Below are 23567 nucleotides of genomic sequence, written 5' to 3'. Positions count from 1 at the left end.
CCAAACCAAACTCCCTCTCCCCCACCCCCAGCCGTTTGGTTTCAATAGGTGTACTAATCTTTGTGGCACCTTTTACCAGATTCATTTTGGAAATCGAAGTACTCCACGCCCACTAGTTCTCCTTTGTCAGTTGTGAATATAACTTGTCAAATGGGTGGTGTGGTGGCTCAATGGTTAGCACTGCTGCCTCACACCTCCAGAGACCCAGGTTCTATACCAACTGCTGACCACTCAGTGTGGAATTTGCATATGCTCCCATGTCTGCATGACTATCTGCTAAGTGCTTTGATTTCCTCCCACAGTCCAAAGATGTGCAGGTTAGGTCAATTGGCCAAGCTAAATTGACCATAGTGTGCAGGCTGGGTGGGGTTAGCCAGGTGGAATGTAGGGGCTTGGTCTGGATGGGCGTTCTTCAGAGGGTCAGTGTGGATTCGATGGGCTGAATGGCCCACCTCCACAGCGTAGGGTTTCTTAGAAAAAATCTATTGCATTAGTTAACACACTTCTTCCCTTTCATAATTGCTTGTTAGCTTTGCTTGATGACATGGTGAATTTCTGAGTAACTGCACATACTCAATAATGGATTCTAGCACTTACTGTATGATAGACCAAATGGCCTGTAGTTTTCTGCATTTTTGCCTCCTATCTTGAATAAAGGTGTTGCATTTGCTATTTTCCAGATACTAGGATCTTTCCAAAATTTGGATAAATTTTGGATAATTATAACCAATTTTTCTATTATTAATTGCTCTGTCTTTTTAAGATCCTGGGATGCTGGCCATCTTGTCCTTGGTCTTGTCAGCCTTTGGGTCCACGTTTTCCTAGAGTCTGCTCCTTGATTTGTTTAAGTTCATTCTTCCTTATGTCATCTTGATTTTCAATTATCTTTAGGAAGTTTATAAAGTCATCTATCATGAAGATTGAAAATTCCTATTAAAAACCTTTATTTCCATTATCAAATTATTTTTTCCAATCTAAATACCTATAAAAAGAGTATCCATTTTATATTGCTGACAAGCTTTTTCTAATACCATGCTTTCTGCTTCTATTTTTTTTTTCCCCAGAGGAAACCCACGCAGACACGTGGAGAATGTGCAAACTCCCCACAGTCGCCTGAGGCGGGAATTGAACCCGGGTCTCTAGCACTGTGAGGCAGCAGTGCTAACCACTGTGCCACCGTGCTGCCCGCTTTTTGTGATTCTTGAAGTTAATCGAGTCCTCTGATCATCTTATGCTTTTAGTATTACATTGAAAATTTAATCTACAGACTTTACGTTCCTTGTTTAGCCATGGATAATGCATGTTCTCAAACAACACCTTTGAAAGTCTGCCACTGTACTATCCTACCTTTATAACTTAGTTTCTCAGTTCATCTTAGCCAGCTCTGCTTTCATACCTTAATGGTCATCTTCATTTAGTTCTAAAACACCAGTTTTGGCCCTCCACTTTACTATTCAAACTAAACATTCAAATATATTGTATTTCTGTTTGTCACCAAGAAGCTCCTTTCACGTGAAGTTATTGATTGATTTTGTCTCCTTGCATATTGCCAAGTCTAAAATTGCCTGCTTCCTGGTTTTGACTATGTAACAATGCTGTTCTAAGAAACATTATGCAACTCCTTTCACTTCTACCAATCTAAAGGCAAGGTGACTTGGTCTGCATGACCCTTTTTTTATGTGCCTGATTTACTTCCTAATGCCCCTTCCTATGTGTGTTTGGGATCTATAAATTATACCCAAGGGTGGTCTCTTACCTCTTATTATTTTCTATCTGTAACCAGACTAAGGTCATCCTCGGTATTAAAGTAACACCGTTCTTAATTAACAGAGCTACTCTGGCACCTTTTTTCCTAGCTTTCTGCCTTTCCAATAGGTTAAATGTCCTTCAATATTAAGATCCCATTCTTGGTCACCATTCAACTATGTCTCCATAATATCTGTACGTGTGACAGGAATGCATCCCTATTTTTTTATTAAAAATACAAATATGCATCCAGATCCAGGGTCTTAAATGGTTTAAAAAAAATTTTTGCAATTTCTGGTCCTTTCTGCTGAGACACTCCAAAGGACTGTCCGTTTTCTCACTCACTGTCACACTCTGGTAATCATCGTTTAACTTATTGCCCTTTGTATTACTTCTTTTTCCCCTTTTTATTATATCCTATCGCCTGTGATCTTCCATGCCCCCACACCTTTTGGTTTTCATGACCTCCCTGCCACGCTGGTTGTATAAGCTTGACAAAACACTGCCCCACAGCACAGCTCTCCTTTTTTGAGCCAGGCCTTCTCAGTCTTGTCTTTCTTTGACAATTTTTTTGTGGCTTAGGTAACAATCAGAAATTGGATGTTTGATAATTAAGTTCATAATTAATTATCTGTTAAAGCTTCCACATCTGAAGAAATTGCGCAAACGTCCTCTGATGGGCAGGACAAGTCACCTGAAAAACCCAAGCAGAAGAAGAATCGTTGTTTTACTTGTCGGAAAAAAGTAGGACTGACAGGTCAGTATTGTCTGCTGGACTGGATTCGGTGTGTAGGATGTGTACATGTAGAATAGATAAGAGTATCTGGGCATGTTTTGGTGCTGGAATGCAGAAGTGGTGATTGCTTTACTGCTGATTTAAAATTTTCATCGGTCTAATTTACCGTCTTATTAACTTACTGTTATATGTCTACTTTAAGTTGGGATCAAGTCACTACCTCGGCTATAACTTTATTTAGAATTTTTTAAAACTTCTGTAATGGTGATTAATTGTGGCCTGTGTGTCAGCCAGTGGAGCAAGATGGGAATTTGTTACTTTGTTAATGCCACTGATAACATTTGACCAGGTAATGGAATAGCCTAAAGTTCTCTGTCATCTCCACTGGCTGATCCTTGCGTGAATTGAGTTTCTTAAAATTATACATTTGCTATCAATCCATGGCTCTGTTTGTTGATGCACCAACTCTGTTCGGCATAATATAACCTTGAAGTTGTAGAATGATTTGATAAACAATGTGTTTGGATACATGCATTGTGAACTTGCATGGAAATAATACTGTATTACATGAAGTTATTTAATTGTCATTTCTTGACTGTTTTACCACTCCAGTGTTAACAAGGAAAGCAAAGAAAACCACAACCTCTTCTCCAGCATAAGCTAAGAGAAGGGCTCATCAATTTCCTTTATAATATTGAGGTTGTCCATACAGCTATCCCTGCCTGCTTCCTTGTCTATCTTCACTCTTATCCAGAGACTTTTTATGAAGATCTATGTCTGCCCCCTCAACATTTTTTCTTACTTGCAATCTCCTAGCACAGTGTTTCTGATGCCCTAATATCTCTCTCTTTTGGGCAGATTATTTCTCTTGTCTGACCTACAAAATTCAAATGACCCTAGTCAAAGTGCATACTGCTGTATGATTGCTGCTATGCACTGTTGCACCTTGCCTGCCATGGCTTCATAGTTGCCTATTATAACTCTTTTGGTTCAATATTGTCTCCACCCTATCTTGATTTTTATTCTTGCATGTTCCAAGAGAGTTGGTAATTCTAGAGGGAGCTTTTACAACAATGTTGAGGGTGTATACTTCTGTATGTAATTTGTGTTATAACTGCCCTGGGAATATTTGATGATGTGGCTTTCTCTGTACTTCAAATTTACTTAGTTTGAGGATCCAAAGAAGGATGACCAGGGAGAAATTAGTGAGTGAAAAAAAAATCAAGAAATATAAAAACAGACAATAAAACGTGCGCACTTATTTAGAACAGGAAAATTTGCTAAAGCAAGCAATTGTCCCTTAGAAGGCGAGGAAATGAGGAAATCGTGTAATATGAGAGACTGTCAGGGGCTTTGAACAAGTAAAAATGAGGCAAAAGAGAAACTTGACACAATCAATATCATTGGAGGGAATGTCATGGGAAAGCTAGAACTAAAGACTGACAAATGCCTCCTCAAGAAAGGAGGGATGCAGAAAACAGGAAATCATAATCCGTTGTTGTTTGTCATTTATATAAATGATTTGGGTGAGAATATAGGAGGCATGGTTAGTAACTTGCAGATGACATTAAAATTGGTGTAGTGGACAGTGAAGAAGGTTATCTAGGAGTGCAATGGGATCTTGATCAACTGGGCTAGTGAGCTGAGGAATGACAAAATTTAATATAGATGAATATGAGGTGTTGCATTTTCTTGAAACAAACCAGGGCAGCGCTTGTACAGTTAATGATAGGGCCCTGGAAAGTTCCAACCTATCTTTATATCATCAGCAAATTTAGCAACAATACATTTCATCTCCTTCATCTAAGTCACTGATCTATCCCTTTACTGTCTTTGTACCCTCCTCACAACTTACTTCCTCACTTAGTTATGTATCATCAAAAGATATGGCTGCAAGATAGTCCCATCATTCATGTCATTTTCATACAGAGACCTAGGGGTGCAGGCACGTAGGATACTGACCTTCATGGAACTATTTCACCAGCACCAAGTTACCCTTTATTTAAACATGCGCAGTACGTGACATGATCCAGTTAGCCCAGATCTGGCTCAGTGTGTGAACAGAACCTGTGACACCTCTGTTTATTTTTTTTAAGTTTTTCTTTCTTTCTTTTTTTTTCCTCCCCCATGCGACTGCCTAACTGCAGTGGCACTCCTGTTTATCTGTCAGCCAGAACTCTGGGGCTGTTAACCTGATCCAATCACAATCAGGGAACTCGTTTTCCGAGATTCACCTAGTTGACCACCTACCAATCACAATACACACAACTTTGAAACTAACATCACAGGTAGACAGGGTGGAGAAAAAGGCATTTGGTCCATTGGCCTTCATACATCAGAGCAGGGAGTATAGGAGTTGGGACTGCATGATATAGCTGTGCAAGACATTGGTAAGGCCACATTTGGAGTACTGCATACAATTCTTCTGGTTACCTTTTATATGGGAAGGATGTAGAAAAGATTTACAAGGATATTATTGAGATTGGAAGGCTTGAGTTGTCAGGAGAGGCTGGATAGCTGGGATTTGTTTTTCCCTGAAGCATAGGAGCCTGAGGAGTGACTTTTAGAAATTTATAAAATCATGAGATAACATGAATAGTCAAGGTCTTTTCCCTGGAGCCGGGGAGTCTAAAACTAGAGGGCATATGTTTAAGCTGAGAGGCGAAAACTGTAAAAGGGATCCAAGAGACAACTTTCTCTGTGGTGTGTGTTTGAAATGAGCTGCTGGAAGAAGTGGTAGAGACGATAAAGTTGTGACATTTTAAAATATGTTTGTACAGGTATGTAGGTAGGAAAGATTTAGCGGGATGTGGGCCAAATGCAGGCAAATGGAATGAGTTCAGTTTAGGAAACCTAGTTGGCTTGGACAAATTGGGCTGTGTTGTACAAACCTGCCTGCAGAGTTATACAATATCCGTCACTAGGAGATACTAGAATACCTTTATTTGAGATAGGGCATTTTGATCAGGCAGCGTCAACATAGTTTTGCCACATGGCATTTATGCTTGACAGACGTTTTGGAGTTTTTTTTTTGAGAATATAACAAGTTACGTTTTTTTAAGTGGAGTGGGTTGATGCTATATTTGTTTGATATTGTGAAAATTTCCTACATATGTAAACACATATGTTGCAGGTGATCTATTAGCATGGATTGAGGCCTGGCTAATAGGAAATAGTTAGGATAAAAGGGCCATTTGAGTTGGCAGACTTTCCACTAACTAGTGGAGTATTAGAGGGACCTCATCTAATTAGAATCTGTATAAAATGACATAAATGAAGGGACTATCTTGCAGCCAAATCTTCTGATGATATATAAATAAGGAATTAAATTGTGAGGAGGGTATAAAGAGACAGACAATAAAGGGATATATCAGTGACTTCGATGAAGGAGCTGAATGTATTGTTGCTAAATTTGCTGATGATATAAAGATAGGTTGGAAACTATTGTTTTGAAGACAATCATTAGCAAAGGTATATAGACAGGTTGAATGAATTATAAGATGTGAAAATGTGAGGATTTGCATTTGGTGGGAAGAATAGAAAAAGAGTGCAGAACTCAGTATATTTGGGTATCCTTGTACATGAATCACAAAATGCCAGAATGCAAATACAGTATTTAGGAAGGCAAATGAGTGCTGCTATTAATTACAAAGAAGGTTGAGTTAAAAGTAGAAAAGTCTTGTTACAGCTGTATAGGACATTGAGGCCAAGTGATCACAGTACACATTATTTAAGCAGGAATATATTTGCATTGGAAGCAATTCAGAGCATGTTCAGTCGACTCCTTGATGTGAAGGATTTGCCTTTATTTGAAAAGGTTGAACGTTTGCTTATTAGAGGTTAGAGAAAATGGTGCTATCTGATTGAAAAGTATAACATCCTGAAAGGACTTTTCTCTAGATTCTGGGAGTGTGTTTCCTCTCGATGTGTTTAGAGTTAGGAGGCACAGTTTAAAATAGGAGGTCTCCCATTTCAGATGGAGCTTGGAAAGAATTTCTTAGTTATTTGTGCAGTTCTCTTTAGAGAACGGTGGAGATTGGAGCATTTAACATATTCAATACTGAGTTAGATGTTTTCTCGACAAAGGAGTCAAAGGCTATTGTGGGGCAAGGAGGTGCAGATAGAAAATGGAATGAAGGCCGCAATCAATCAGATGATTTTAACGATTTAGCAGAACAGGACCAAGGCGCCCAAATTACTACTTCTGTTCCTGTTAATTTTTGTGTAGCACTTAGCATGACCCAGGGCGTTGCATAAATACAATAAACATTCTTAAAATTAAGAAACTTGAAGAATAAAATGTAGTGAGGGAGAGAGGCGATTATAGACCATATAATGTTGTGGTTCTGTTCGCCGAGCTGGAGGTTTTTGCTGCAAACGTTTCGTTCTGGCTAGGGAACATCATCAGTGCTATTGGAGCCTCCTGTGAAGCGCTGCTTTAATGAAACATCAAAGCAGCGCTTCACAGGAGGCTCCAATAGCACTGATGATGTTCCCTAGCTAGGGAACGAAACGTTTGCAGCAAAAACTTCCAGCTCGGCGAACAGAACCACAACAACGGACACCCGAGCTACAAATCTTCAACCAGACTTTAGACCATATAATCTTACTGTATCCGTTAAGTAACAGAGTCAGACATAAGGATTTGCTTTTCCAACTCCTAAATTTAAAGTGGATACATGTTCTAACTCTGTTTTTGTTTGCAGGATTTGATTGCAGATGTGGAAATTTGTTCTGTGGATTACATCGTTATTCTGATAAACACAGTTGTCCTTATGATTACAAAGCTGACGCTGCTGAAAAAATAAGGAAAGAAAATCCTGTTGTAGTTGGAGAGAAGATCCAGAAGATTTGAACTGCTACTTACATTAAATTTTTTCTTTTAAACCACGTGAACCTAATTAAACAGCGGAGAGGATAAGCTGAGCTTTGTGGTTCATTCCGGGAGTTTGGAGCATTGTACTTACATAGAACTTTAAATCATGCATGCCACGAACAATAGAATTTGAGAACAGAGCGAAATGTTCTTTTCACTTTTCTTTAAATATTGTGTTTGGAAAATTGCTGTTTAAGAACAAGTCCATTTGCAGCCATTTTAATCTTAGTTAATTATTGAGCTCATTTTTAAAAGAAAGTAGGTGTTGAAGGGCAGGATTTTTCCATATTATGCATGCACGTTTCAAATTTGCCTTTTCCTCCTTTTGTGTATGTGGCCTTTCTCAGTAGCATAATCTTCTTTCAAGACAGTGTCCCAAATGGGCCTATCAGTAGCTACTGTAATCACTGATTTGTTCCAGTCATGAAAAGGCCCCGTGTGTTAGCATCATAGCTTGTTTGCTGCTCCATCTCATTACATATTTATGTACATAAATTATTATGGTTTATGAATTTTGTCCTGAATATGTGCATCAATGCTGAACCATACATTTGATCAGAAAATACAGTAAGGCTTAACCCTAAACATAAATCAAATACCAGTTGATAATAGTGCTGTGTTTGTTAGTTTATTCACTGTCTTAATTTTGATTAAATAAAGTTATAAAGAAAAACTACTGATTGTTCGGCGAAACAAAAAAAAAGAAAATCTGCAGTAGCAAATTCCAATCTGTGCCTTGAAATAAATATAGGCCTGTTGTTTGGTAGTACAGAATTTTAAATATTGCTGCAAAGATATTGTCAAAGCTTTTTATTTCACACCTCAGGACAAACGTATGAATGTCAGCAAGTTTTGAGAACATTTCTAGCTCAAGTTGAGGTTCTGAATGTAGTTTTGCTCACTGAGCTGGAAGGTTCATTTTCAGACATTTCGTCACCATACTAGGTAACATCTTCAGTCTGAAGATGTTACCTAGTACGGTGGCGAAACATCTGAAAATGAACCTTGCAGCTCAGCAAGCAAACCTATATCCATATGAATGTCAACTTGTATTCCAGACAAAAAGGATGTTGTTTTATTTGGCAAGTCATTCCTGGCCATGACTGTAGGTGTCCCAGACTCATGGGTAATTCAAAGCAAGGCTTGGGAATATTCCCTTTCTCTGCAGAGAAATGGTCCCAATGCATAATGTATGTTACTTATAGCAGTCCTCAGGGAGCCATGTTACACAGGGGAAAAGAAAAGGAATACATGTTCAAGCCTTGCCCATTTTAAATTATCTGGGAGCTTGGAGACCCTATCATTGGCTGAGAAAGCAATCAGAGTCAATTTGTCAGTCAATCAACACATGTTTCTCCTGCTGTCTGAATTGTTTTGGCAATTTGACATTCTGATGAGACATTCTGATGTCTGAACAGCATGTCTTTTCTCAGCAATATGTGCATATGGGACGTTGGTCGAAATATTCCTTTCATACACCCTGCCATTCTCCATTTTGATGATGCCGTTTCTAATTATTTTTGTATGTGAGTAAATTCACTAGTTACTAAACCCTGCAGATTGTATCCAGTATAGAAACCATTATATATAGATTTTTGACTTGTGTAACTAAGCTTTGCAAATGTGGACCAGTCCATAATGCTACTAAATCAATAATGAAGTGTATTTCATGTGGATACATATTTAAAGAGGATTGTATTTTAAAGTGTTCATGTTAGTTACTCTGAAACAATATTCTTTGCCAATTTTTTTGGTTTGGTGCTTATAGGGGGATTTGGTTTAAGCACTAGGGTTTAACTCCCTAATTCTTTATAATGCATTTTATGGCTTGTTGATTTAAACAATTACGGTCAAAAATAGAGCCTTATGATGTTCTTCCTGGAAATCTTGATATTGAGCACTTGGCTATGTCACACTTGTTTCAAGGGGACTGAATAAAAATATGAACTAAACATGCAATGTTGGAAAGAAGTAATGATGGTGGGAGTTTTTATTTCAGGTGATAGTGCTGATTTGAAGTAGCAACAAAGTAAAACAACTTAAATAGCAAGTTGAAAGCAGCAGGTGTCTTTTTTTTATTATTTCCCACTGACACAGTTCTGTAAGTGCTCAGCAATGTTTAAGCAATGGCTGTCTGTCTTATGTCTCTGGAGCTTTAGATATAGTGACCTAGTCAAGTATATAACAGCCAAGCCCATTCTTGTTTGCTGCATCTATGTATATTTTGCAGCTGGAATAATAAGCAGGAACCTCAGCCCACTCTTTCGTTCCTCCCTAAACTGAATACTTATTCTGATTCTAGCATCTCCAGAAATAATGTTGAATGACTTAGGAACACTTCGCAATTCAGCCTATGCCATCCTGAAGTAAAATCTTTAGAACAATATTATGGAAAAACAGGTGTATTGTATCATAATCTGTGGAACAACACGATAGCAACAAGCTTTTGTTTTGTCATTTTGTGAGAAGTAGTATCAAATTATTAAGTTATTCTAACATTTTACTTCAGTGTAGGGAATAAAGTCTCAGAACAGTAAATCACCATTGTGATTTGTAATATCTAGCCATGTGGCTACAAATCCAGCTCTGAAGACCAGAAGAGCATTTTGCCTGCCTGTCTATTTAAAAGCACTCTGCATTCAGGTTCTCAAAACTTCCTTAAAATCGGTTTGGTATTGTTTTAGCATTCCAATCTGACAGGTCCCCCTTATCCAAGCACATCATGTTTGATGTGAAAACTGAAGCACTATGTAAAACTCTTGCTAAGGTCATTGACATGAACCTGATTTTAACATATTTCCATTACCCACCATTAAACAATTTCTCAAACTATGTTTTTTATTTGATTTATTTTCTGGCATACCAATCGGTGCTTCCACAAATAACAATAACAATTCATGGGAATTCACTTGGATATCATTTGATCTGAATATCAAGTCTTGAAAAAATTTTCATTGTCTAAGCAGCCATGTTTCATACTTATCGAATGTATCTGATTACTCTGCAGTCAGTTTCAACTTGAAGGCAAGCATGAGTGTGATTATGTATTTTGTAAAATTTCACTTTCCGAAAATGTGATTTCTGTATTATATTTTTATATAACTGTAGATAGCCAAGGTTAATGTATTTTAGAAATTACTATTAAGGTCACAGTCTTCCTACTGAACTTCAAATTGCAGTCCAGAGCCCAGCTGCTTACAGAGTACTGTACAGAAGCTAGGTTTTAGCAGCTTATCAAAGTATTGCTCATTTCAAAGGGCGTTAGGTATCTGCCAAATTTGGAGTTGACATTTCAATTGAGGAACTGTTCCCATTCCTGGCAAAATATAAAATTTACTGACCTGTTTTCCTCTAAACAGCTCTGCTATTTTTCTTTAAGCCAATTTAAGAGTATAAAAATAAGTTGAACATCCAATTAGGATTGGTTGAGATTGACTGTTGACATGCTGTTTATAAGAACTAGCTAATGGTTGATATCAATGGATCATTGAGAAGAATCAATTAGGTTGGACATTGCCTTGAGGAGAGTTGGTGAATGATTCTCAATTTCCAATAACAGATACTCTGAAAGCTCCTGAAACAAACAAGGAATTTGGGCTTTGCAAGCATTCTTTTTGCATAAGACAAATATTGTATTAATTTTTTTTGTGTATTTCTGCTTCTGTATAATACTTGTAAATAAATTTTTGATTTTAGTTTTAGTCTTATTTTTGGTCTGGTATGGTGGCTTTACTGACATTGAAATAGACTAAGAATTCCAACTAACCTCAGTCAGGACTTGCAAGTAATTGTCAGTTTTGTAGTATGTCACTTCTACCATAAACGTGCAAAATTTTGCTAAAAAGACTTGTGGAATTTGCTATTTTCCTGTAAGGAAATTCAAACTGCTTTTTTTTTGATAGCATGGCAGAGTACATCTTATCTCTGACCTACCAAATGTATACTCTTCCAGCATTATTTTGTTTTAGATATGTTTACAAACAGATTTATTTTCTGTTTGTGGCATCTTGTGCAGAAATTGGCTACTGCAGTGCCTACTGTATTACAGTGGCTGCATTTCAGATGTATTTGCTTGTAAAGTGCTTTAGGGTATCCTTTTGAAAGATGCTAATTAAATACAATCTTTTTTCACTGTTTAATTTCTCAGCTGTCTTTACACCATTTGTCAGCTTATGCCTCCAAAGTAAAGCTTTTGTAATACTTTTGCTGCCATTCTCCAGCATTAACAAGTGTTTGGATCCCCTATTACTTTGTGTTCAGCACTCGCCATAGCACTAGGTAATTCTACAGATTGGTTGCTTTTATGATAAGCATAGATGCAACATGCAGGACCTGACTTAGAAGAACTGATGACTTGTCAGGAAAGAAACGTAAACTTGAAATTGGGTAAATCTCCGCCCATGTTTTAATTTGCTGTAAGTACTGTTACCATGTCACACACAACATTCCAATAAAGTATCCTGGACTATTTTATGTTCAAGATACTGCACGAATTCATGCAAAGTAGTAATGTATTGTTACTGAAGTAGTCATGTAAAAGCCAAATCAAATGCTCTAGAGATAGGAATTCAAATTGCACTGTATTAGCTGGAGGAATTTAATTGAATAATTATGAAAACCTGGGTTGTTTAAATTTAAAATGTTTATTAATTCAGGCTGGCCCAGCTATACTGTATGATACATGATGTAAATGTGCATTATCCAGCCATGATTTTTATTAAAAATGTATGAATGAAATTCAAATTGGTAATGTAAAATTTTGTGATTTGCTTTAACGTAAAGGTGAACAAGATTGACAACTCTATCGGCTTTTAAGGTAGGTCCATATAAATGATCATTCTGCCATGTGTATGCAATATATTTGTGATATTAACTTATTGGCCATTTATGAAAGTGCTAATAAATTAAGACTGGGAAGTTTACAATAGTATTTACGACACCGTCTATTTCAGTGTTTACGCCTCACTTAAATCTTCCCTTGCAATAACCCCTCCCATTAAATTCTTACCTAGCTTGTTCTGAATGTTGCTACTATTCATTTCGACCATGCTTTGTGTTAGGTGGTTCCACATTCTCACTACCTGCAGTAGTAGTAGAGGACAACAGGAAACTAATGAGCACTTGTGTGTGGAATCTCTGGAGTGCAATAAGCATTCCAAGATGTGATAATAACTGTAACTGATGGCTGCATGATATATTGCACCTACGATTGTCATACATTGTTAAACCTATAAAAGCTCATGGTGCCCATGAGAATTGTCACCTTGAACAAGGGCAGCATCTGCATAGGAACATCATTAGCTGTAAATAAGTATTACGCGGTCAGTTAATAACTATAGTGGCTATAGCAGCCAAACCAGTTCCTGCATTGCATCCTTGTGACTTGAAAATGTATTTTACCCCTTTACTGAGTCAAAATACCAGAACTTCTTATAGACTAGCACCATGAGCGCATCTATACCAAATGCGCTACAGTAGCTCATGCTCTCCCGGGAGGGAGGAGTAAATGCTTCCATTTCAGTGATTCCCATATCCTCAGGATAAAGTAAAGCAGGTCTTATTCTCTGACATGATTGCAGCCATTGTATCCTTGTTGGCTTTCCTTCCATTAGGATGCCAACTTTACCTTTTGATACAGTTCCTTTTGAGACTTCTGAGGAAAGCTACCTTCGACCTCAGGAACAAGTACACCTCTGTCAAAAACCCTTAAATGACAACTTTGACTTATGCAAAATCCTAAGTGAGCCTGCCAAGTGCCAAAGTCCTTCATCCGCTGATGTTTGCATCAGTTCATGGAATTACACTTTTGGTCGAAGGGCATAATGTGTGTCTATGACGATGACAGCAGAATGTAGCAAAACACTTAGAATTTATTGGCTGCAATATACTTTAATTTTGAAATGCCTTTGAAAAAGTAAGTTCATGACTAAGGTCAGATATTTAGAATTCAGAGATCAAATAGATCAATAATAAGCTTACTGCAAAATAGAAAGCAGGGAACAAGCGTTAACTATGGTTAGACTAACAAAAGACAGGAGGTAGTGTTCCACAGGGATTGATAGCAAGATTGTTGTTGGTTTCCATTGTGGCGATCAGTGTAATGGACTATCCATATTCAAAGTTCCCCGTTTGACATTCATACCTGACTTCCATGGACTAAAAAATGCTTTTAACAAGGGCACTGCTTTGTTAAAATGGCTGCTGTAATCATCTGATAAGCCCATGTAACCCACGTAGAATTCCTATATGTGGAAACAGGCCATTTGGCCCAACAAGTCCACGCCAACCATCCAAAGAGTATCCCACCCAGACCTATTCCCCTAGGAGAAAGTGAGGACTGCAAGTGCTGGAAATCAGAGTAGAGAGAGTGGTGCTGGAAAAGTACAGCAGGTCAGGCAGCATCTGAGCAACAGGAGAATCACCGTTTCGGGCATACACCCTTCATCAAGAATGAGCTTTTACTACCACTGCATGCCCTTTATCGGTGGGTTTGATGGTGAGGTTGGGGTGGGAGTGGAGGGCTGCATGTTGTGAGGGCAGGAGGTTGGACTGGGTGAGGGGCATCGACAGGTTGAAGCGGTTGATGTCACGGTTGCAATTAGAAATGAAGAGATTGAGGGTGGGTAGCAAGCCAGAATGGGGTGTCCAGGTGGATGGGGTGTGTTGGAGGCAGGCAAAGGGGGCCTTAGTCGGTGGTTGTTTTGATTGAAAAAGTGGACCCAGAGGTGGAGGCTGCGGAAGAAATGTTCAAGGCTGTGACGCGTGCCCAACTCATTAATCCAGGAGCATAGTGGGATGAAAGTGAGGCCTTCGCTGAGGACTAAACATTCATCTTCAGTGAGAGGAAGATCTGGGGGATTAGTAAAGACACAGCAGGGCTGGGAGGTAGGACCTGCAATGGGGCTGGAGCTAGGTGTGGGGGTGGAGACGGTCACTTAAGTGGGCATGATTATAAGGTCAGGAGTGACATCACTAGTGAAAGTGATACTCACCATGTGGGTGGATGTGGGGCCTGTAGCAGTGTCTGTGGGGGTGGAAGTGATGTAGGCGATAGAGCCATCCGTGTCCTGGTGAGGGATATCTTTGGGGGTGGAAGTGACGTGCAGTGTAGGATCAAGTCTGTGCTGGAGGCAGTGAATCTAGCAATGGTGGTGGATCCTGTGGTCATGGAGGCAGTTGTCTGGACACCAATCGCGGAGGTGGTGCGGTTGGCAGTGGCTGCGGTCTGTGGGGTGGAAGTGACGCCATCATTCGCTGCGGGGATTGTGGAAGGAGTGGCTAATGGCATCTGAGAAGTTCCAGGAGAAGGCTCTGAAATGGTCAAAGAAATCCATGTATAGAGGTCAGTATGTAAAAGTTTGTTTAACTTATGTTCTTTTAGGTCTGATACGGTGGGGCAGAACTGTTTGTTGAGTATATGAAATCCTCTGAGGATGTAGAATAGCAGAGGTCTGGTGGAGAGTGGCCCTGAGCTGAGGCAAAGCTGACTGCAGGTAGAGTAGGTGGCAATGCATGGTTGCTAGTGTGAAGTGGAGGATCCAGAAAGAGAATCGTTGTTGAAGGCTTCACTCCTCAGATGCTGCTTGACCAGCTGTGCTTTTCCAGACCTATTCCCTTACCCTATTACTCTACTTTTACTTCAGACTGCACATCTCTGAACACTATGGGCAATTTGGCATGGCAAATTTAACTAATCTGCGCATCTTCGGTTTGTGGGAGGAAACCCACTCAGATACAGGGAGAATGTGCAAGCTCCACACAGACAGTCACCCAAGGCTGGAATCGAGCTTGGGTCCCTGGTGCTGTGAGGCAGCAGTGATAACCACTGAGCCACCATGCCACCCTCTATACCAGGGGTGGGCAATTAATTCTTCCAAGGGGCCACATGAGAAACCTGAGTTGTGTTAGAGGGCAGAACCAACAATAAGTCGAACATAATTCTGTTCAGTATTCATTTTCTCCCATTGTAAAAAATACTAAATTATATTTTTTGCACTGAAACTTATCAAAAGAATAAGGATATTCTGTTATAATAAAGATATGAAATTATGGAGTAGGTCAAATATAGAAGAAATAAACAGTAAAAACAATTTCAGTATTTCATTTTATTTTTAACATGTTAATCTCACAAACCAATAATGAAAAGTTGTTTCATTATTGTTCAGTATTACAAACAAATCTATACAAAAAGCAATAAGTGCTTTTGATGTTTTTCAGTTCATTTCTGCGTGAATGTCTGAGAGGTGATCATCAGTGATAGAGGATCTGTATTTGGATTTGTTGAACTTCATCGCTGAGAATGACTTCGCATATGTAGGTAGATCCAATGAGGACTAGAATCTTCTGAGCATGCCTCCTCATGTGTGGAAAGTTTTCCTCTTTTGAGGGAAGAGTAAAAATCAAGCAGTGAGACTGACCTAAAGTACTCTGCCAGAAATGTGTCAGACTGTAGGTCAATGAGTTCAAGCTGAACATCACTCGGTGCATTCTCCACATTGCATGTAAATGGGGGAAAAAATCATGTGCATTTCATTCTCAACCTTTTTAAAGTCTTGAAATCGCCTTGAAAATTCACTATGCAGTGCTTCTGACATAGATGAGTACCTGTGGAGGTGATCACTGGAGGGAGGTGAGGCTTCCTTCAGTGTTAGCAAGTGGGTGAGAATGTTGTCCTACATTTGGCTTGAGAGAAGCTGCAAATTTCATGCACAAAAAGGCCCTTTTGTTGCAATTTCACATTTAGTTAATTCATAAGTGACGTCACATCAATAGCAAAACCAAGGTCTGCAATCCAGCCTGCATCTGACAGCTGTGGAATGCCATTCCCTCTCTTCACACAGAAATCTTGAATCTCTTCTCTCAGGTCCCATACACTTTTCAGCATTTTGCCCAGGCTGAGCCACCTGACACCTGTGTTGAGTCACATACGTCGCAGCTCTCATCCAAAGCCAAGGAATAAAAGTCCAAGTTGACCGCTCTATGCTGCAGCTGAAGCTCCAGATTTCTTGCGATGTCCCCAATCCTTCTCGTTACAGTATGTCGGGAAAGGGGCACGTTCTCAAATGCTTCCTTTTTCTCCGGGCATATTAGTACTGCAGAGTCCAACAAGCACTCCTTAACAAACTCTCCATCAGAAAACGGTCTACTGTTTCTGGCGATTTTTGTGGGATATGACATAACTTGTCTTGGCGTGAGCTGACATTTTGAGGGCTAGCCAGCAAGCATCACTTTTAACTGTTCACGCACACACATATACGTGCACGTGCATCCATACATAAATTTAAAAAAGCATCCTTTTCAAAACAAAAGCAACACAGTTATATTGCATGCATGGCGTAAATACTTTTTCATTTATGTTCTAATTTAAGATTGACCTCATGTGGGCCGGACAGGAACGACCAAAGGACCGGATATGGCCCGCGGGCTGTAAAATGCCCAGCTCTGCTCTATTCATAGAATATAAAAAGACAGCTACAGTAGAAATACCATTATAATCAAGAGGCACTGAAACTCTGAAGTGTCAAGAAATTTGCGTTTCTTGTTCTCCTCACACTTGCATGATAACTGCATCCGTTAAGAGATGAAAGATGTCTACAACTACAGCCTGGAATGAAGTAGTGACAGACACTAGAATCCACAAAGGGATGGTATGTCAACAACAGCCTTAAAGCAAAGAGTTCAGGTCCATGTGACATTGAGGGCCACAGGGAATGTACTGTGAACAATGGTCTGTTTAAAGGTTTGGTGGTTGCTAAAAGGCGAGAAGTGGAGGCAAAGTGAAGGTCTTGACAAGGTGCTCATACTCAGCGATAATGTGTTGCAGGCTGCAGAGAACACTGCATTGTGTCTCTGATCCCGGGAAGTACTGGATAATGAAGCATGCCCTATCGGTTGCATCCTGTTTCTGTCTCTTGCTGTGACACATTAGAACTGGTGATTGAGTTGAGCATCATACACCAGCCTTCCCCACAATGATGGCATCGCTGCGACAAATTCAGTCCTCAATACCAACAACTGCTGAGCACCGTGCTACAACTTATCTGCTTCATTCTCGATCACAAAGTTTTCACCTTTGACAACCGGTTCTTCATCCACACACATGTAACAGCAATGAGTACCAGATTTGTAGCCCAATGTGCCAAAAATTTTCATGCACAGGTTTTGAACAAGACTTCTTTGCTGCACAGGACCTCTAACCAGCACAATACACCAGATATATTGACAGCATTTTCTTCCTCTGAACCCATGGCAAAAAGTCACTAAAACAACTGCACTGTGATATATCAACAAGTTTTATCCCACCACCAGACTTATCATGGACTACTCTTCAGTATCTGTCTCATTCTTGGACACTGACATCTTCATCAAGGATGGGCACCTCAATACCTGACTCTACCGCAAACCCATGGATAACCTCACGATGCTACACTTCTCTACCTTCCACCTGAAACATAATAAACACAGGATCTATTCAGATGAGGAGGAACGCAATGGACATCTGAAAGTGCTCAAGGATGCCCTCATAAGAACAGGGTATCATGCTCAACTCATTGATCGCCACTTTCAATGTGCCACAGCTAGAAACCGTAATGACCTACTCGGGAGACAGAGACGGGATGCAACTAATAGGATAACGTTTGTTACCCAGTACTTCCCAGGAGCAGAGAAATTGCACCATGTTCTTTGCAGCCTGCAACACATTATCGATGAGGTTGAGCACCTCGTCAAGACCTTCCCTACACCTCCACTCCTCACCTTTTAAACAACCACCAAACCTTAAACAGACCATTGTTTGCAGCAAACTGCCTAGCTTTCAGGACAACATCAACCACAATACTGTACAACCCGGTCGTGGCAACCACTGCAAGATGTGTCAGAATATTGACATGGATACCACCATTACATATGGGGACAACACCCACCATGTATGCAGCAGGTACTCATGTGGCTCAGCCAACATTGTCTATCTCATACATTGCAAGCAAGGATGCCCCTAGGCATGCTACATTGGTGAGACCAAGCAGACACTATGACAATGGATGAATGGATACCCCACACACACATCTATAGGATGAATTTGCTTTTGCAGAATTTTATTTCCAGAGAATATGTAACATGAAATGCAAATGTTTGGCTGTGAAATAGATACCTGAGTTGATTGGTCAAATTCGAATTGTTGTCAAAACAACAATCAGTTTAAATTATGCTCCAGATACTAAAACCCAATCGAGTTTGAATTTATTGTTTTGCCAACATTGAACCAATGAAACAAACTGATGTTGGGGATGTAAAAAAGGCAAGCATTTTGAAAGTCAAATGAAGTAACTGCCATTGAGAGACAGAGACCCAAGACATTGAAACACTCTCTATCAAAGGTACCTATTCACATGAATCATCTTCACAGTAAGAAGAAAGAAGATGCCCCAGGGAGATCTTCATCCAAAAGAAGAGAGACACTGAAGACAACAGCCGTTGTATGGTTTTGAAATTAAGTTGATGTAATTTTAATAAGTATTTTATTGAAACAGAATATTGTTATTGAGTTGGAGGCAGGTAATAAACAGTTAAGAGATGGGGGGCTTAGAGTTATGAATATTTGTTTTATGTTCATTTTTTTGAGTTAAAGAATACATTGATATTATTTTCTTTAAATAATGAAATTTGGGAGTTCTCTGTCACTCATTTTAACAGATTAGGAGGTGACGTGAGCTTTTTAGCTTAATTAACAGAGGGGCTTACCACCACGTGTTATTACATCATTTCAGTTGCATGACACTAATCTTTTGCTATAAGTTCTGTGTCTTATAATCCTGCTGTTTTGCTACCTGATGAAGGAGTAGTGGTCCAAAAGCTAATGCTTCCAAATAAACCTGTTGGACTACAACCTGGTGTTATGTGACTTTTAACTTCAAGCAAAGAGAGAAAGCAGCATGCCCTGATAACCGTGAACTTTGCAACATCTCTTGTAGGCCTCGTTGCCCTTGCAAATAGTTGGACCATTCCATTTCACCTGCTCCTCACAGTGAAATTTGCTGAAGCAAACACATTTGACCATAAGTCCATGAGGCAGTGATGAGCAAGTAACGTTTTCAAGACCCTGCAGGAAAAGGAGAGGATGGATCCTGTCATCCCTAAGCAGACTGTCAAAGCTTTTGACAGAAAGCCTCATTGCCAGAACTTTGCAACAAGCACCTAGATGTAACTTGACTGGTGGTGAGAAGGGTACTGCCCGTCTGCTCCTTCAGGCTTGCTGAGACTCTGTGCGACATCACATGCTGCCCTCAACAGCTGCGAGGTGCAAGTGACTGTCACGCATCTATTTCTGGAATGTACCTTTGCAAAGAAGTCTTCGAGAGAGTTGCGATGCTTTTTGTCAAGATTCACCCTGAGTAGTTTTGTGACACAGGACTCCATGTTCTTTGGTCCCTGGGGCAGACATCAAGATAAACATCGAATGCGCCTGGAGCACCATCAACTCCGTGAAAGATGCTCTTTCATCTTTGGACAAACCTTGTTTGTCCTCCAGTGTAAAGAATTGCTCTCAACCAAATTTTGTAGACTGGCACATTTCAAGGTCGAGGACTATGTGTGAAGGGACACATTGAAGCTTTGAGCAACTGCTGCCAAGGCACAGTGGGAAAAGCCACCACATAAAGTCTTTTTGCCAAAGTACAATAGGGGTCCATTCAGTTGTCAGACCCCCCCCTCTTTGCCTCACAATGCAAATATTTTCTTCCTGCATGAATTAAAAATGTCCTTGTTATTGCAACTGCACGATAGCTCTGTAGGATATAAAATTACAATCTATTATTAGTGTTTATACTCCTCAATAGAAAGATTCTATAGAACAGAATAAGAAACTTTTTTGTAGTAGTTGTAACTCTTTTATGAACGATGCATATTTTTGCAATAATAACAACTCTCTTGCTCTCTATTTGTCAAGCTCAAAACCTAGCTGATGAAAAGTAAGTTGGAACAACAACAACCATTCACTGAGAGCTCCAGGACACTGCAACTTTGCCAGTACAGAGGAAACAAGGAGCTTTTTATGTCAGGCTGAATGACGTGAAAACCACAGAGAGTCTCCCAGTCATTCCTGTCATCTATCACGGAGGTCTTAGATAACACTGAGAGGGAGAATCTGGACAAATCTCTCTCTCTGGAAGAGCTAGAGTTTGCTTCTGGCCAGTAGCATGTGTGAATCTATCTACAAGCAGGAGGAGGACTGGAAGAATGTAAAGAATTGGCAACCAATCTCACTGCTGAATGTTGAACACAAATGTTTGTCCGAGGCTATCACTCTCAGGTCAAGTCTGCTCTGGGGTCTCCCATCCTGACCAGATCTATGTGTAAACCCTGGGGTATTGTGTGCAGTTTTGGTTCCTCAGCAAGGAGGATGTGCTGGCTATGGAGGAAATGGAACATAGGTTTACCAGACTGAATACTGGGATAGCAGGACTGACCAATGAAGAGAGATTGGATCGGGTAGGACGGTATTTACTGAAGTTTTGAACAATGAAGGAGATCACAACTAAATGTGGAGTTGAGGATAATGCAGAATGATGATGCAGGTTACCGTGGGACATAGATAAGCTGCAGAGCTGGACTGAGAGGTGGCAAATGGAGTTTAATGCTGAAGAGAATGAGGTGGTTCACTTTGGAAGCAGCAACAGGAATAAAGAGTACTGGGTTAATAGTAAGATTCTTGGTAGTATAGATGAGCAGAGAGATATTGGTGTCCATGTGCATAGATCCCTGAAAGTTGCCACCCAGGTTGATAGGATTGTTAAGAAGGTGTATGGTATGTTAGCTTTTATCGGTAAAGAGTTTGAGTTTCAGAACCACAAGGTCATGCTGCAGCTGCACTAAACTCTGGTTCGGCCACACTTGGAGCATTGCATACAGTTCTGGTCACCGCATTATAGGAAGGACGTGGAAGCTTTGGAAAGGGTTTAGAGGAGGTTTACTAGGATGTTGCCTGGTATGGAGGGAAGGTCTTTTGAGGAAAAGCTGAGGGGCTTGAGGCTGTTTTCGTTAGAGAGAAGAAGGTTGAGAGGTGACTTAATTGAGACATAAGATAATCAGAGGGTTAGATAGGGTGGACGGTGAGAGTCTTTTTCCTCAGATAGTGATGGCTAACACAAGGGAACATAACTTAAAATTGCGGGATGATAGATATTGGACAGAGATCAGAGGAAGTTTCTTTACTCAGAGATTAGTTAGGGTGTGGAACGCATTGCCTGCAACAGTAGTAGACATGCCAGCTTTAAGGCCACTTAAATAGTCATTGGACCAGGAGAAAGCCTTTGGCAGGATATTGCATACCTACATGAAGGACGTGCTCTCTAAAATGGGCTTTGGGCAGGGAATCCACAATTACATCCGATTGCCATCAGTCAGGCAGTCTCAATTGGTGGGAATGGGAAAGCTTCCCGATCAGATCCGGAGTCAGGCAGGGTTACTCACTCTCTCCTGCCTTGTTTGTGTGTTGTATAAAGCCTTTTGCTGAGGCCATCAGGAAGGATGCGAACCTAAGGGGGGTAAGACTTGCAGCTCAAAGCCTCCCTCTACATGGATGATATCGCTGTTTTCTGCTGGGACCCACTGTCTGTGCTCTGACCCATGAGCATGTGCAACCAGTTTGAACTGGCCTCTGGAGTCAAGGTAAACCGGGGTAAGAGCGAGGCAATGTTCTTTGAGAACTGGGCTGACTGATCCTTTCTCCCTTTCGCCATCAGGTCATGTTGCCTGAATATGCTTCATATTGGGTGCAGAAGGGTTGGGTCCATATGCTATAACTTAGCAGGAGCATATCACTGAGGTAATGCAGAAACTGGCTATGTGGGAGTGCTGCACCATCTCCATGGCAGATATAAACCTGGTCGCCATGCTTTAGTATACGTACATAGGTCTGGCCCATTTCTCTGTGCTACAGAGGTCACCCAAACCAGCTTCTACTTCACCTGACGTCAAAACTGGATCATTCCCACAGGGAAGCTGTACACAAATCTCTGGATAGAGGCAGGAAGAATGTAATCAATGTTATCCTCATCCTGACTGTCACTCTGATGTGCATAGACCCTCAGTACACAAGCACCAAGTGTCACTATGTGATCAGGTTCTACCTGTCCCCAGTGTTATAAAGTATGTGCCTGGTCACATTGCTGCAAATGCTCTAAGCAATTGGACTGTATTGTACTGCACCAAATGTGATACTGTTATTATATTTTCTGTAATGACCAACTTGAACTGTTTATAGTGTATTTGTAGATAGTTTGCCAGAAAACTTTATTTGCAAATTAAAAGAAGATCAGAGATCCCTCAAGGCAGGTTGGACTTTGGTGTTTGCAATCCTGCATCTTCTTATTTTTCTCAGGTTTAATAAGTAATAAAATGCTGCTTTCTTTCACTTCTGCAAATCTTACAACTGCCTGACCTTCATTTTTCATCCGATCAACTGAGTTTAATTGAAGTGTGATAATTACGTGTGGAAAGGATATAAAAGTATTTGTTGCTGCTGACCGTGGCGGTAAAACGAGGAGAGTAAATCACCCCACCTCACCTAGAAATATCACAATTTAGCTCAACAATTTGGTAGAAGTTTCAAAAATGATTTATAAAATGCTCATATCAGATGATGTTGTTGTACCTGCCACACAGTGTGTTTTAACACAAGTCTAGCAAAGAAACGATGAGTCGAGTCCTAATAGTAATAAATAATAATATTTATTTATTTAACAGAATTAATATTATAATAATGAAATACACTGCAATATAACAATTTACCTTATAAATCTAATCAACTATCTTGTGCTTCAAATTAACTCTGGATGATCATATACCATCACAGTAGATCTTGATCCACGTGGCGATGATCATCTGGTCTTCTTCTCCCTGTGGTCCTGGGGTGTCTTCTCTTCACGGTGGTTGGTCTTGAGTTAACATTCCTGAGGGTGGTGTTTTGGTGATTCTTATACTTAGAAGTCTTCATGCCCTTTTGGGAGGATCTTCGATTGAGATAAAATCACACAACATCAGGTTACAGTCCAACAGGTTTAGATGGAAGTACAAGCTTTTGGAGTGCTGCTGCTTCGTTAGGTAGCTAGTGGGGAAGGATCATAGGACACAGAATGTACAGTAAAAGATCAAAATGTCATTCAACTGAGGTGACGTATTCAACAAGCCAAGATTACTGTTGAAATGGGGGAT

At 40.0% G+C, this 23567-nt stretch overlaps 1 protein-coding gene across 10 annotated transcripts in view; it reads left to right on the top strand.

The window, feature by feature from the left end:
- Positions 1 to 8309, top strand: part of zfand6 (zinc finger, AN1-type domain 6) — a 55120-nt gene extending 46811 nt beyond the window's left edge. For all 10 annotated transcript variants that reach the window (XM_060853348.1, XM_060853342.1, XM_060853341.1 and 7 more), the window contains 2 exons: positions 2387 to 2503; positions 7189 to 8309. In XM_060853348.1, the coding sequence (XP_060709331.1) occupies positions 2387 to 2503; positions 7189 to 7337 (266 nt within the window). In that variant the 3' untranslated portion in view covers positions 7338 to 8309. The remainder of the gene's footprint in view (positions 1 to 2386; positions 2504 to 7188) is intronic.
- The last annotated feature ends 15258 nt before the right edge of the window (positions 8310 to 23567 follow it).

The sequence above is a fragment of the Hemiscyllium ocellatum genome, chromosome 39 (assembly GCF_020745735.1).
Source record: "Hemiscyllium ocellatum isolate sHemOce1 chromosome 39, sHemOce1.pat.X.cur, whole genome shotgun sequence".
Classification (NCBI taxonomy): domain Eukaryota; kingdom Metazoa; phylum Chordata; class Chondrichthyes; order Orectolobiformes; family Hemiscylliidae; genus Hemiscyllium; species Hemiscyllium ocellatum.
This window is presented reverse-complemented; position numbering and strand designations above follow the sequence as displayed.